This window comes from Mytilus californianus, unplaced genomic scaffold (genome assembly GCF_021869535.1).
Source record: "Mytilus californianus isolate M0D057914Y unplaced genomic scaffold, xbMytCali1.0.p SCAF_1, whole genome shotgun sequence".
Classification (NCBI taxonomy): domain Eukaryota; kingdom Metazoa; phylum Mollusca; class Bivalvia; order Mytilida; family Mytilidae; genus Mytilus; species Mytilus californianus.
In genome coordinates this window covers 122,201,188-122,218,787 of record NW_026262581.1, presented here as the reverse complement: position 1 = coordinate 122,218,787, position 17,600 = coordinate 122,201,188, and the positions used below count along the sequence as shown (strand labels likewise).

The window sequence follows — 17,600 nt, the reverse complement described above, 5'->3', positions numbered from 1 at the left end:
CTATACAAGTCATTCCTGTAAAGGAAAGCTCAACAAACAAATTCTAGTACTCCAATACTGGAAAGGTATTGTCATGGCAATTAAGACTACACATGGTAAATTGGTGAGGATTTTTTCTGTTTTTTTTCTATATATTCAACAGCAGTTTAAGGATGTACTTAGGTCAGGTTTAGGAATTTGTGTCAGATGTTGGACTCCTTGGTTTTTTTCCTACAATACAGGGTAAAGTATTTTGCCCCATAACACCCATTTTTCTTTTCATACAAGACTTCAATAGCTCATAAAAGGTTATTTACCAAAATTTAAGCATTCTAGATTTCTTTTCTTTTGATTTGAGACCCAAATAATACCAATGCAAATATAAGGTAAAAGTCCGAGTCAGCCGTTTCCCGCCATTTAAAAAAAATTAATATCTCGAAAAGGAGCTCCATAAACTATCAATAATTTAGCTTATTTTGTTCCTTAACTAATGCTCTTCTGACTTATAGTATCAATTTTAAATTCTAGATTTTTTTAATTTCACCTAAGTACATCCTTAAGAGAAGAGAAGTTGGGTGTGACAAACACTTCCAGGACAAAATCTATCTAGCAGAAGAAAGGTCTAATCATGGCAATTTAGAATATACATGTATTTGGTTTAGGGTGGGGATCTGAACATTATTTTTATATATTTAACCATTTATGATATAAATGAAGAAGAGAACATCCCTATGGTAAAGCTAAGGAAACTGTTAAGTCTTGACATGACAATTAAGAATGTATATAATCTATTGGTGGTGATCTTAACAGTTTTAAATTAAAGATATTTGATAATTAATGATATGAAAGTGGTGAACCATGTCCCCTGAAGCCAAAGCAAAATCTATAGTGCACTAGAAAGGTCTTATCATAATGATTATGAAAATAAGTGGTCAATGAGTGGGGATCTAAAACATTTTATAGAGATATTTTACAATTTATTATATGAAAGGTATGGTGCATTTCTGCCAGGTCCTTACCATTAGATGCACTAAAAAAGTTCTTGTCATTTCAAGCAAGAATATATATGGTTTTGAGCAGTGATGAAAATGTTCGTAAAAAACATTCAAATGATTAGATCAGAGGTCGTCTTCAATGGTATGTGGCACATGGTCTTGATTAAAAAGTTATGGTTTGTATAAGAAAATGTCCCAAATTTGTTTTTTTAACCATCAGGTCAATGGTAAAGGTCAAATGAAGGACATGATGAGATGTGACTGACACACTTTCATATGGTAATACACCTTCATGCCAAGTATTACAAGTAAATGTCAAAAAATAAAGGTGTCTTGACACAGACAAGGTGTATGAGAACAATAACAAGAAAAAGTAATACCACTTAAACAATATATCTCCCTACATGATTAGAAAATTAAGGATATAGAAGGGAAATAATTTTACAGCAAAATCAATAATATCAAACCATGATGTTGAACATGACTAAGGTAATCTCCTTTTCATATCATGTATTTAATATTTTCTCAAAATAATTACATGTCTTAACAAAATTATTTTTGCAGCTTTCTTTTCCAAAAATATAAAAAAAGGTATATTAACCATCAGTTTCATTAATCCTCAGGAAACGGGTAATCAACAATTAGAATTGGATATTAAGAATATTATCATTGCATTGGACTTGTTCCATACTAACAACCTTTCTCTATCCATGGTCTATTGGTACTCTGATAAGGCAAAGCCTCTAGGGTTCTTCACAATAACAATGTCAACATGATAAGCATCTCCAGTTATTCTTATAACGCATGCGTCATCCATTATATCATTCCAAAGTCAAATCAAACACATATGCTAAACATGTAAGATACTGAAAAAGAACACATTAGAGAAAAATATGTAGTTACTTTTCACTTTTATTACAAAATTACAAATTGGAATGATCACAGACATAAAACATTGCACAAAAAAACAATTTAGTTAAATTAATTTGTTTAACCTTAAAACTAAAATTAATGTTAAATCTTAACAAAAAAGCCACAGTTTTTTTAGGTTGAGCTCAAACATTATTTCACCTTATATTGTATTTAATATTTTATAGATAAGGCCCTCCATAGTTTGCATCTTACTAAATTACTAATATATACTGCAATAGAAGTAAGTATATAATATGTATACAACTATACATGCTTGGTAGTCAGATAATCAAAACAGGGCAAAGGTACAACCACTAAATATCAAAGCATGTTACTGTGCAGAATACTCAGCCTGGTACTTTTTGTGGTTTTGAGTAATCGTTTAATGTCATACAAGAAAGTTCACACATCAGAAAAAAGTAAATTCAAATTCTCTGTCAATTGAAATTAATTTTCTAGACATTAAAGTGATTGATCAATACAGTAAGAATCAAAACATAGTTTATGCTTTTGTAAACAAAACAAAAATTAAGTGAAAGCTACTACAATTATTCATTCTCATTCTATTGCACCTATCCCACAACTTTGAAAAATAAGTTACCGTGATTGGCAATGATTGAATTGTTTTAGAACATAGGAGTTCTATAAAGTGCCCAACAGTTTCTTTCTTGTGACATATTTAAAAGAGAACAAATGATACAGACATCAGTTTAAATTGTTTTTTAATCATTCTAAGAAACACTAAGCCCAACTGCTACTTTTGAATTTAGAATTTATATTCATGTAATTTTGGAGAAAAAAAATCCCCATAAACAATTTTATGCTTGTCTTCTCTCTAAAAATTCGGTCATCTTTATTTTTTTATTGATATTGCCAGTTGCTAACTCTTTTGTATAAATCACTTATAACAGACGAACTATTTTTGCCTTAGGAGACAAAACATAAACTACAGTCCTGACTCCTATACAAATATGTTTTCCATAGTCTGTCACTAGTATTTATAACAGTTTTAACAACCTTATCAAAACTAAATGATTATCTTTAAGTCTGCAAGTCAAGTCACTAGGAACCATATATATTGTTACCAGAATTTCATTTTAACATTGTTTACATATAAAATAAATGATACGACTGATAATATAATCATATAAATAACAATAATAATAACACTGTAAATTGGTGGCACCAAAATAGTTTTTATACTCAGGTTAATTATCCCTGTCAATAAATTGGCTATCAGAAAGTATAACAAGCCATTGTAGTTCACAGCATCTATTAAACTGTACAATACTTTATCTTCTTTTATACCTGTAACAATCAAAACTTCAAGTGTTTTAAACTGTATGAAGGAAACAATTAACATGTCATTTTAATTTTCAATATAACATGAAAATAAAATTTCATTATTTGACTCTTTCTTTTCCTTTCAAATTTTCATGCATTTCAAACTTTGACACGTTTGTTCTACTTGAGTTAAATGAGATTTCAAAACAACTGAGTTTGGCTCATCAAAATAAATAATGCATTGAACAAAACAAACATTACTATGCGGTATGGGTTTTGCTTATTATAGAAGGCTGTATGGTGACCTATAGTTGTTATCTTCTAAGTCATTTGGTCTCTGGTGGAGAGTTGTCTCATTGGAAATCATACTTAATCATATTTACAATATAGAGCATGAAATCAACTCACCTTTTTCTTTTTTATTTTGTAAACTTTTGAGAAAGAGGAAAATCAAATCTATTAACAAATAAGAAGCCATTAGCTGTAAACATATTCCAATCTAAAACAAAATAAAATTCATTTAATAATTTGCTGGTGCAAAGCAGAAACATAATGACTATGGAATACATCAGATAGCAAAACTAATATGTGGTCATCATGTCATGTTATGTTTCCAATCAAAGATCATTGAGAAAAAACTGTTATCTACTTTTAAAAAGTTTGTCTTCGATGAACATTTTCAAAATTAACTGTTGGAATGCCATCTTTCTGTTCTCTTTGTACATGTATTTGCATGCTTCTGTGTATAAACCAATTGTTCTACCCATTTTTATCCATATTCTTCTTATTTTGTCATTAAATGTATAGGACCTCATCAAACCTTAATATTTTAACAGGTTTGCTTGTGTGTATAGCAGGAAGAAATCATGATTTCAACATGACATCTTTCAAAGGGATTTTTTCAAAATGTACAAACACAATAGTGTGCACACTAGAACTCATAAATAGTTCATGATTTCTACATGCCTTCTTTTTACCATTTATATTGCCCACCAAGTAAGTGTCTTCCGTGTTTTCACAACTGACTGAGTCTGTGTGATAAATAAAACATGTAGCATAACTTATCCCAAGGAATTGCTCTTACAATTTATATTCCGAAAGTTGCAATCTTATAAATGAAGATAAAAAATGTAAATAATTGTCATTAAGGGGAAACAAAGAATCCATTATATTAGATGTATAACAGGTAAACACAAACTTACACTTAAAGAATGAAGAACTGTTATAACTTTTAAAATTGTTTTTGTATTAAATACAAACATACCATCCATATAACATAAGGTACATTAGTAAATCTCCTTGATATAGGTTCAATCTGTGTCAGGTATGGTAATACAGTAAATAAAGATCCTGCTGATATAACTAATACTCCTAACAGATTCATATAATCTGATACTGTTTTCCTGTAATAATTATACAAAATAAATATGTGGAAAAGTATCAAGTGCATTGTGTGATTACTTATGTCACTATTTATAGAATAAACAGAGATGTTGGAATCCTCTTGTGTTGGTTAGGTGCAAGATTTGCTACTTTATAAATTGGCAATCCATACATATCATATGATGGTTGTGTACATATAAATTTGGAACTTAACATCAGTCAATATTGTCCTTAGCTGCAAAACCATAGCTCATAGGTCCTTATGATATTTTTTGACAATTTGCGGACATGTCAAAAAATATCATAAGAACCTTGCAGCTATATTGTACTATGCTGTTTCATCACGCAATTTCAAAGACATACATGCAAGTGCATAAGTAGTTTGACTATTCGATATACTACTGTAAATTGTGTGTAGATCAAGATGCAGAAAAAAGTTTGTGTTTATTTGATATTTTGGTATAATACATTTCTATAAGTGTCAGACATGTCAGAAGTTAAACATTAAGTTTAACACCATAACACCTGGTTAAACCCACAAATTTCAGGTGCAAAGACCCTGTACCAAGAAACTTTTCTCCCAGTGATTTTGGAATTTTAATCTTTCATATTAGCTATTCCTTCCTATTCTTTTCTTAACTTTTAAAACCACAGATCAAATTAGAAGAAAAGTCAGGAAAGATCTGCAGACTTAAAAATATATGATTTCTTATACAAACCTTTCCTTTTTAAAAACTAATCTTCCTATCTCAACCCCAAACAAGTACATGATGAAATAACCCACACTTGAAATGATGCCTTCTCTATTACTGTCTAATATTCCGTGTCTTCCACCATGGCCATCTATGCCCTAGAAACAGTAAATGGTGTAAATTTCTAAAATTATTCTTTATCATTTTTTTCATATTTTATAGAAGATGAATAGAAGTAATAACTTCAAGAAGCCTGTATTGCTTACCTGGCATTTATAGATAAAACTAATAACACCTTTTATTTTTGATTGACTCAGTTTTATTATAAAAAATTTAGTTTGCTTGATTGATTTTCAGGAAATTTAACAAAATGCATAGAAAGATTGATAAAAGCACTTGTTTTGGTTTAGATGATTGTTTTAATTGTCATTTTGAAGTTAAGGGGTTTAACAAAAATGAGCAACTTTTACACAAAATACAATAAGTCAAATTTTTGTTTATTGATCATTAAACTTTATTTCAAAAATTTGATTAGACAGGTATAGTGATGATAAGTGTCTTTTTGACAGTTGTTTGAATTGTTATTTTGGAGTTACATAACTTTAATTATTATGAAAAAGGGGGATAATTTTTGTTTTCACATGTAGTAGGATGCCTCTATAATGGATTCTCTGAATGGCAAGAAAATCTTAGTAGTATCTAAGCAAATAAAAAGTAAATTTTACTTATTTTATTTTAAAAGTGTGATCTGACAGATGAATCGACAGTGGCATACTTTCATTTGCTTGATTGTTGTTTGCTAAACAGTCAATAGCAAATATATATATTATCCACAATGGGCAAAACAACAACTGTTCTTTTATTTACCTGTATAATGTACTGGCTCAGGCCTCTGTATGTCAGTAAATATTGATGTACAACACACAATAAAATCACAACAAACTTCCAATACACTACTGATAGTAGAAAACTTAAAATACTGGCTAATATCTGAAAAAAGAAAATAATTGATGCAATAAGTTAGTAATCAATACATTAACGAGGTCAAGGTATATGACAACTATATAAGTTTATACAATGTATTAGTATGTAATGATTAATACTGTAGTGAAAAAGTTTCATTCATGCGCTCATTTCATTGCAATGGCCGTAAACTATAATATTTTAAATAACAGTTTTGTTTCATAACAATTTGTGAATAGTTTAATGACAGATAACTAATCGTAGGAATACAGCTATTTTCATAGACATATATCTTTTAATTTATCTTAAAAGTTCAAAATAAAAAATATCTATAAAAACTTTTATCAGAGTCAAGTTTTGATAGTAGAATTAAAGCGTTGCTCAAAGTAAAGAAATTACAAAAAACATGAACTCTCATTCATTAACTTTGCAAAAAAACACCGAAGGCTCAAGTCTGCCTCTGATTTCATCATGAATTGTTTTAGGAGTGTTATCCTCCAGAACTATTGAGTTGTCCAATAAATATACCTACTGGTATAGGGGACACAACTCTGACAAAATACAAGAATGACAACATCTGTGGAATTTTAAATAACATTGTTTTCCTTTCAAAACTAGGATAATGGTGCAAAAATTGAATAAATTTAAAATTGCAACTCCCTCTAGAAAAATCTGACCTGAGATGGCTTTGGTTGTTGTTAAGGCCCTTAATGTATGTTTTAAGCTTCCCAAACTTTGGTTATTGGAAGGTTATTCCAGAAAGTGTGCACTGATATTGTTATCATATGTTTATTAATATAGTATTAATTAATGAGTGTTTTCATAGTGGCCCTGTTATATGTCCAAGGTCTGTTATAATGAACAAGGATGCCTGTAATGGCATAGGGCAACACCAAAGTACATAACAACCTCCGAGGCCATTATTACTGACCGTGTACAAATAACAGGGTCAATTTGAAAACACCCATTTCTTAACATTTTTATTATCCAAACCGTCAATTTGTAATATTTAACCAAGCCAAATCAGTTTTTTTGTGGAGAAATTAAATATATATAATTAAACCAAATGCAATATTAAAAAGAACTTTTTAAAGTGATGTCATGGAATAACATGTAAATGTATATATAGTCTTATTGTTGTCCTTTTTCAAGGCAATTTATGGCAATTTAAGACAAAATACAAGATTTCATTCTCAAAAATAAATAAATTGATACACATCATGGAATTTATTATGTAATTATTGACTTGACAACTGGGTGAAATAAGATAAGTCAGGATTCTTGGGAACTTTCAATTTTTGATGTTTCTTTTCACCAGAAATGTATTTGAATTGATAGCAATCAAATATCCGTAATAGCCCTGAATACTCATAATGGCCCTGTTTTTTCATAATAGCCCTGTTTTTTTCATTATAACTCTGTTTATTCATAATGGCCCTGTATTAAAGCCCTGTTAGTCTGTAATGGACCACTTTTGCTTTTTTAATAAAGTGGCAGTTTCATACATAATGCACTCATCTGGATAATAATACAGCTAATTTGACCAAGACTGTAGACAAAGTGTGGACATATTTTTAAATGTGATCCTCCAGTCTGTAGTGTTAGACATAGTAAGCAACCTTCATTTTCAAACTAACAATTCCATGTTTATTTACATCACACCTTCTATTAATGGCAGTAAACAATCATATAAATATCATGTGCGCAGTATTTGTGATACAGCTTACAGAGATTTCAACAATCATGGACCTAGGGTTCAGGAATAATTATACTAAACAATGATCTCCATGTAGTATCCCACATGCAACAGACACAACTTGTAAAAGAAAGATAGCCAAAGGTATCTGGTGTTCCTACTCATTAAATAAAGAATAAACGATTAGTTCTTGACAAAGAGAAGCTTATTCATACAAATTAGAGCATTAAGCAAGGTGTTTCTATATTATTTTTTTTTGTGTTTGTCATACTAAAACAATTACCTTGACAGTTGCTAAAGTAAAGAAGAAATTCCAATGTGTACCATATTCTGTTGCATGTTCCTGGTAGTTCACTCCTTTGGTCGTTATAACTCTAGCTAATCCTAATACTAATAATGGAAGGCTTGATATGATAGACTTATAGACTTGGGAAAACCTTTAAAATAAAATAAAATATCAGTTTTACAATTTTATATATTTTCATATGTATTCATTTCATGTTACTTTTTATAATAAAATCATGACTAAAAATATATGGTTATTGCAGAAAATACTGGTGAAATAAACAGTAAAATATTATATTGCATAAGATTTTGAGTGCAATATTCTTAGGGTGATATTGTTTACCAATATTCATACAATAACTTTTTTTTTTGCATGACTAAACTTTTGAAACAAAATTACAAAAGATAACATTTACCTACTAACTAATATTATTATACCTTACATATATTTCAAACAATTCTATTGGGTAAAACGTTATCATGTGACATGGAATAATTCAGTTAATTTTCATTCAATTGCAAGGAAGAACGAATAACCCTAAAAATGTACACCAGCGTTGAATAACCCTATTATTCACCGGCGAATAACCTTTTTAGTTTGTTGATTTGTACTAATGAAAATGACGTCACAGACGTAAATAAACAAAATGGCAACGTTCAAGTTACAGGAAGCCCATTGATCGAGAGAAGAGGAAATAAGGCTTTTGACATGCATCTTGTGCCGATGATATCTCTAATAACGGTCCTTTTCAGAGCCATCAATATTTTACAAAAAGAATCTACCTTTGGTGTACATACGAGAATTCTAAGACACAAATTACATGTATTTTTGAACGTCAACTTGTGTTTGTTACTGACTCAAGTAAGGGTAAGTGTTTTTACAATGATTCAAAATGCCCTTCCACTGTTAGTTCGGTATAATAAAACAATTCTGGCCCCTTAGAAGCGATGAATATCCAAAATTGTCAACCCTTAAAAGTTATTTCACTTCGGGCTGCGCCCTCAGTGAAATAACCTTCTCGTGTTGACAATTTTGGATATTCACCTTTTCAACGGGCCATAATTGTATAATGTCATCCTTATCAAACAACATTGCACTGTACTATAAGAGTATACTGCACACTATTTACAGTTACTTCCACACTCCAAGGGGGATATAATACATTTATTTCCATTGACTTAGGGAGATATTAAGATTAACTGCAAAAATATCAATTTAAAATTTTATCACATATTTGTTACGAAAACATTGGGTTTTGCATATGCAATAAACGCAGATTTGCCCTAGTCATATTCCTGCCCAGGGCATTTAAATGGTTATTGTGCCCTGTAATGACGTCATAAGCATTTATAATAACAATGACGTATGAGGAACTTTGATTAAAATGACAGCAGAATTATTTCAGTGGAGGACAAAAATATATGATCTTGCCAGATGGAGTGATAAAATTCTTTCTACTAAGCATTTGTATAATATGTGATAAATTGATGTCCTTTTCCATATGGGCCCCTGGTATCATCCCTCCACCGATATGAGCCCTCAGCTGGCACCTTGGGCTAATATGGGAGTCTCAGGATGATTCCAGGGCCGTTATGGAAAAGAACATGTTACATTTATAAAATACATTCTACCTTTTTTAGGCTAAAAATATTTCATATGAAATCTTTCAAAAACTTATTTGAGACAAACATGAGATTTCACTAGTAGCCAATCCCTGGTACTGAAAATCTGATTAAAATACAGCGACTCAATTCACAAAAAATCTTACAAGCAAAAATACTCTTTAGTCATGAACATTTTAGTATAACTTACAACCTATTTTAGTCTTAAGATTTTTTGTGAAAAGAGCCCCAGATTCTGTGTCAAAGCTCTGCTTACACAGATACAACAACACTCTGTTCCATTTTCCCTTCTGTTAATTATTACATCAGCCAATGAAGTCCTGCCTTCAAATTTTTGAAGGTGTGTAACATTATAATAAAACCAGAGGATCCAGAAAGGTCTTTAAAATAGAAAGTAGAACGCAATGTTTTCAGATCCTTATAAGCGGAGCATGGACACAAGAAAGTATTTTAATCAAGATTGTGGTATTAATTAGTCTCAAGGAAAACTTGTTCTGTAGATAAAAAAAAATCACATGTGATTTAATATGAATATATGGTTGTGATTTCTAATTGTAATGATATATTTAAAATGTGTTTTTAAAAATACAATTATACTCTACCTATTCTGACCTTGTGTCATTTTGTTTCGTGCCTCAGGAGACACAACTGCATTGGAAACAACAAACAACCCAACACCAGCATCCATTAATCCTGTGCCATAAGTCTCAGTTTTACAGAATCTTCTAGGAAAGACTGTAAAATCTACGGCTAATATTGAAATCACTGTTCCTATCAAAGTGTAGGCTTTAAAATTGGATATGAACTGAAACCTGTCATTTATTTCGATTGCTGGGAAGTCTTTCACTCTTGTCTTTGCATGTTTCCATGTTAAACCTGGAATTCTGTAACACTGCAAAATGATGGAACCACTTGCTACCACCAGTACAGAAGAGAATAGGAAATAAAGACTTTCTGAATGAGTGGTAGCTGACAAGAGTGTTGGCAGCACCAAACACAAAAAGTCAATCATAAAAATCCTCCTGCAAAATATGTACTTTTCATATAAGCTTAAAACATGAATATTATGTTTCAGGTTACCAGACTATTCTAAATTTTTATCCTCCACTTAATTTTTATCTAGCATTCGTTTAGTTTTTGTGTTCCGAATCATAAAAATTAACAAAAAAATGCTATTTTTTTCAGCTTAAACTTCTTGTATTAAATTGTTCAAAGTTGGAATGAATTTGCATTTTATTTTTCTGTGCACTATACTTAATTTGTAAAGATGGAAAACTTATCATTAACAAAAAAAATCATCCATAAACATTAAATTGAATTATCTTTTGATTATATTTCATTTTGACACAAATCAAATACAAATAAAATGCTCCTGCTGGGGCGCAGCTTGATACGACCGCAGAGGTCGAACCCTGAACAGTTGGGGCAAGTATGGACACAACATTCAAGCTTGATACAGCACTGAATTTGGATTGTAATTAAATATTTGACACAGCATAGGTTTCTGACACAGAATGAATGTGGTCTAAGAACTTAAAATTTTTTAATTTACCTATTCAAACCATATCATTATTATTTGCTTTTATATATAAATCAGAAATAACCAATTTATAATGGAAAATTTTAAAGAAAAAAAAGGAAAAAAAAAATCCCCCCCCAAATTTTTTTAACCCCCTTATGATTCATCGGCCCCAAACTCAATCCCAGCCTTCCCTTTGTGGTATGGTACCTTGCAGTACAATTTCAGAGAGATCCATACACTTGAACACAAGTTATTGTCTGGAAACTAGAAAAATGCTTGTTTTTTTGCCCCTTTTTGGCCCCAAATTCCTAAACGTTTAGGGCAATTACCCCCAAACTCAAACCCAGCTTTCCCTTTGTGATATGGAACCTTGCAGTACAATTTCATAAAGATCCATACACTTACACACAAGTTATTGTCCTGAAACTAGAAAAATGCTTGTTTTTTTGCCCCTTTATGGCCCCTAATTCCTAAAATTTTGAGGGAATTACCCCCAAAATCAATCCCAGCCTTCCCTTTGTGGTATGGTACCTAACAGTTCAATTTCAGAGAGATCCATACACTTGAACACAAGTTATTGTCTGGAAACTAGAAAAATGCTTATTTTTGGCCCCTTTTGGCCCCTAATTCCTAAATGTTTTGGGCAATTACGCCCAAACTCAATTCCAGCTTTCCCTTTGTGATATGGAACCTTGTAGTACAATTTCATAAAGATCCATACACTTAGACACAAGTTATTGTCATGAAACTAGAAAAATGCTTGTTTTTTGCCCCTTTTTGGCCCCTAATTCCTAAAATTTGGAGGCAATTACCCCCAAAATCAATCCCAGCACTCCCTTTGTGATAGGGAACCTTGTGGTACAATGTCAGAGAGATCCATACACTTACACACAAGTTATTGTCATGAAACTAGATAAATGCTTGTTTTTTGCCCCTTTTTTGCCCCTAATTCCTAAAATTTGGAGGCAATTACCCCCAAAATCAATCCCAGCATTCCCTTTGTGATATGGAACCTTATGGTACAATGTCAGAGAGATCCATACACTAACACACAAGTTATGTCTGGAAGTTACAAAAATGCTTATTTTTGGACCCTTTTTGGCCCCTAATTCCTTAACTGTTGGTACCATAACCCCCAAAATCAATCCACACCTTCCTTTTGTGGTATTGAACCTTATGGTAAAATTTCATAGAGATCCATTCACTTAAACTAAAGTTAGAGTGCGTAAACCAATTTGTCTTCGGACGACGACGACGACGCCAACGTCATACCAATATACGACCGCCGTATAAAAATCTTAAAGAAGAATAAACAAACAATCACAGCGATATATGTAAAAATGTGCTTTACTAAAATATGCATATATCTTTTATTTCATTGTCTTAGCTACATATTACATGTATCCTCTGATATGTTAGTGGATAGGTTCTAACTTCAGTTTACATTTTAAAGGAAACACTATTTTGTTGTTTGATAAATTCTTAGATTCTGTTAAATTCAGGTGCTATTTATTTGATTTCATTCTTGTACCATACATAAATCATATTGATGAAATTTATATAAAAATACTATACCAAACACTTGACTGGCCCAATGAAAACTGTGCATGAATATGAAAGGCTAACAGTAAAGCTCTTCTAAGAAATACAGACACAACTGGAACTGATAAAACAACTGAAATTTCTAATACACTGGTTCCTGTGTGGTTGGCTACAAACTTTTCCTGAAGGTCTCTATATTCTTCCATAGTTGTCATAATTCTCTACAAAATTAAATACACACTATTATTTAATATCACATTATGCAATGAAAGCAGCAAGTCTACAAGGTCTAGTTAGATTTCTGGTGCATTGTCTCATTTAAAAAGATTTATAAACAGAGAAAACAGATATCCACAAAGTTGAAATAAATGTAATAATGTATTGTATAACTTAAGCAAAGAAGAACATAATTTCATCAAGTAAATCCCCTGGTTCAATTGTGCACTAACACACAGGGATAAACCCATATAGAATGGTTTTGCTATATAGGGCAGTTGTTAATAACTAGATAGTGTAATGAAGGATTTGTTAATGTTAAAAAAAAAAGATTTATATTAAAAGAGTCATCTTAAATTTTATGAGATATCTGACCAATTTATCTGATTCTACTCTTGTTTTAGCCACAAACCTGTCCTCCATTCCTTGTTACAACTTATGTAGAACCACTAGTGATGCAGGAACTGCAAGTTCATGTTGGGTAATGAAGGGGGTTATGTTACTCAGACTTAAGTTTTCATTCCTTGTTACAACTTATGTAGAACCACTAGTGATGCAGGAACTGCAGGTTCATCTTGGGTAATGTGGGAGGTTATGTTACTCAGACTTAAGTTTTCATTCCTTGTTACAACTTATGTAGAACCACTAGTGATGCAGGAACTGCAGGTTCATCTTGGGTAATGTGGGAGGTTATGTTACTCAGACTTAAGTTTTCATTCCTTGTTACAACTTATGTAGAACCACTAGTGATGCAGGAACTGCAGGTTCATCTTGGGTAATGTGGGAGGTTATGTTACTCAGACTTAAGTTTTCATTCTTTGTTACAACTTATGTAGAACCACTAGTGATGCAGGAACTGCAGGTTTATCTTGGGTAATGTGGGAGGTTATGTTACTCAGACTTAAGTTTTCATTCATTGTTTTGGACTATATTTGTCTTTCAATCTTTTATTTTCTTTTGGTATATTTGGCAATCTTTTATACATTTGTGTCAGGTGCTTTCGTATTGTTTGGATTTTCTGTCTCCTGACAGTTTATTTCAAAAGTTGGAAAACAAATAGTTGACCAAGTTATGGTCTGTTAGACATGTTAGATGCTGTTGTTACTTGACCTTTGCCCAAATTATCTCAAAATCAATACTAGAAGTTCTTTTCATCCTAAGCTGCAATATCACCTAATATTGTTAAAAGTCTGATTTGGATGGAGAGTTGTCTCATTGGCACTCATACCACATCTTCTTATTTATACTTAACCTTTTCTCTGCCATACGGCCTATCAGACCTATTCAATAACACTATCTTTGAGTACCACTGGTGAGGCCCAAAGGCCAACAGAATTTTGAAGTTACGTAATAATGAACAATTCATAATGCTAGAGTGCGGATTACTAAAATAAACATTTAACATTAGTAACTTTCAAAAAAAATTACCTGTATCAACTATTGAAAATGTGTGTTCAATGCCGTAACTTGAATTTGATAAATTTCGTCGGGTTTTCTTTTTTCTCTTTAACTTTATTGAATGCATATGAGGTTATATAAAATCTCTCATCAGCTAAACAAAACAAACAATACTTACAGACAAAGTGGCACAAAGATAACAATGAAGCATGTTCCGATTACATTTACAATGATATGCAATGAATATTCATCACCTATGTAGTTTTTTTTTGTCATATATTTCCCTTAAAACTGTATTTTCCAAAAAATATTGTGGGATCAGTTCTGGCTGGAATTTAATCAACTTGGTACCAATAGAAAGAAAATTGTCATATTTGCTGTTTGATTATATTTTTTATGAGAAGCGTTTTCCTCTACTAATGATATAAACACAATTATTATTTTTGTCAGGAAATTTGTTGTACAGTTAAAATAAATATATAATTATACATGACAACATCATGATAAAACGAAAGAAAACAACGTTATGATCAAATAGACAAATACACTACAAACAATTTTTTTTTTTCAACTCTTAGTTTGTTACAATCTAACCATACATTATTATATATGCATTCAAAATAATACTTTATAAAATGTGTTTTCATTTGATTTAGCAAAAGATCGTAGATGACGAATACTTTTTGCAAAACACTAAAAAAAAAAACAAACGTGTGACAACCGTGCTAAACAAAAATAATGATCACTGTGACTGCAATGGTTTTCACTCATACCTTAAAAAAATATTTTCACAACATAGAAGTGGCAAATCTAATTTTGATCTTGGTGTCCTGAGTTTAACAATAAACAACATGAACAAAAAAAAACAATTTCACAAAAAAAGAACAGAAAAATTAAACATTAGATGTTTAAAAGTCTATCCAAAGTACAAATGTTTGTGAAATTATGGATTAACTACTTGATTCTTGGCTACTTAATGTCCAGTGGCAAATATTTTATTCATCAAGATAACACAAGATGCACAAGGTCAGAGTCAACAGACAGACACCTATCAGTATAGAAAAATGATATATGTAGCTATTTACTCTCCGATATGTATAGCAAATTAGATATTTGAAAATCTGAGGTACGAAAGTATAGAATACTTGTAAATATTGCAAGAAATTCAGCAACTTTGACTTTGAAAAAGATGTGGAAGGTACCAAAAGAACACCCAAAACATTCAAAGAGTTCAAAGAGAAACTGAAAACGCTGTGGCAAAATCATGTATAGGATGAAACATATGCATTTGAAAGATCGATGCATACAACAAAAATGAATTTGGTAGCCCCTGTAAATTTTATATAATCAACAAAACGGAAATTTAAGTGACAATGAAATATATTTTTTAAAAGAAAATTTGCTGTACATGTCTTGAAGAAAAGTCAATTTAAAATCAAATTATTCAATAGTGTTTGCGGTATTTATGTGCATCAATATATATACTTGTACTACGTTTTATAGAATATTCTGATTCCTTTATCTTTGAAGGTCGAATTTCTTCTTGCATACTTTATGAATATTTATCTGCGGTTTTAATGGATCAATTTGCCTTCAAAATTTCTTTAAAAAATCTGTTGTATTGCCCATTTATGAACCTGTTACCTTAAGAAATCTAACTGACAAACGCCAATTGTCGAAACAGAATGGTTTCCATACGGAAACAATATATTGCATGGCATTTGTGCATTGTTACACTTCTTTATGACCTTTTCCGTTCAAATTTCAAATCTAGGGCCTATCACATGGCACTCAACGGTATTTTAACAACAACAAAAAACGTAGCACTCTAAGGGTTAAGATATTATCCAGAAATGAAATGCAATTGTTTTTCTCTTAGTATTGGCTCCATTTATATATAGTACTTGAAGTACTGACCAAAAAGGTCAATCTTTGAAAGTTGGACATATTGTTGAAATTATATCATTTGTAAAAACTCAAATTTTCACACATTTCTGTCTAATGTGAGGCAGGCGTTACCTGTGAAAGGGGACGAAGTCTGTATACATTATTTGTTTTAATTCAAGCAAATTTTAGTTCAGAATCTGTTAAAAAAGAAACAGAAATACGGAAACGTTTCTGATGATGGTCCTGTTGTTAGGGATTTTTATTGTGACGTCATTTTCAATATAAACAAAGAAACGCTATCATTAGGTAACTTTTTTTTTTCATATCAAGGAATTATCAAAAACAACAAATTTACGGGAAACAATATGATGCTCCTTGCAATATTTTACAAGTCTCTGGACAAAAGAGACCAGAAGAAAGAAAGAGATGTCTGCGCAAATGTGGGAAAATAATAAGTCTGAAAAAAGAAAGTTAACGATTTTGAGTTCATTAGTAGATTGATTTTTTTTGTTGTTGATTTTTCTACCGTAATTTGGGACTTTGTCCCCATATAAATTATACTGGCTTATCCCAGACATATTCCAATAGTCGAAATCTTATATCCAACTGACAAAATTATTGGATAACACAGAAAAGAATAATTCAAATCAAATTATCAAATTCAGATGACAGATATTTTCCCAAATTTCAATGTCAATGATGCATAATTTGTGAAATTTTTGGGCTTCCATTGTCACGAAATAGAAGTTCCTTCATAATATATGTTCCAAGACCAAGTGGAAGAAATATTCGGTAATATTATTTCCATGTTCCAACAGGAACATATATATTTTATGACATTGTTTATAACAAAGTTTCCAGAGGAACTTCTGTTAGGCGGAAAAAATATACGTTGACACCATTCTATATTTTAGGGGTGAAGGGGCGTGATTGTAGCCACGACGGATAACCAACGGACAGGGTTATGTTATTGATCTATGAAAGTCTATTTTCAGATTATGTACATAGTTATTCCAGGGGAAAAAAATTGATGTCAAATAAAGTCTTTATCAAAAATAACGAAGATTCCTAAAAGTAAGCATATTTTTGACTATGAACATTTTTACTAGTTCCCTGTTTTTGCAATCATTCTTTTTTTCGCTTCAATAGTAATTACCAGTAGAAATATTAAAAATAAATCTGCTGTCGGATTAACATAGTATGAATTTCGATAACTCATGCAT

At 31.1% G+C, this 17,600-nt stretch overlaps 1 protein-coding gene across 1 annotated transcript; it reads right to left on the bottom strand.

Moving 5' to 3' along the window:
* Window positions 1-1,860: 1,860 nt before the first annotated feature.
* Window positions 1,861-17,400, bottom strand: LOC127712211 (phosphatidylinositol-glycan biosynthesis class W protein-like). Its single transcript, XM_052218519.1, has 9 exons — window positions 13,505-17,400; window positions 12,910-13,097; window positions 10,415-10,834; window positions 8,188-8,341; window positions 6,113-6,235; window positions 5,273-5,403; window positions 4,435-4,573; window positions 3,579-3,669; window positions 1,861-3,194 (listed from the first exon to the last, which is right to left on the bottom strand). Exons 2-9 carry the CDS (start codon window positions 13,089-13,091, stop codon window positions 2,968-2,970), a joined length of 1,467 nt encoding a protein of 488 aa, XP_052074479.1. The 5' UTR covers window positions 13,092-13,097; window positions 13,505-17,400; the 3' UTR covers window positions 1,861-2,967.
* Between the last annotated feature and the right edge of the window lie 200 nt (window positions 17,401-17,600).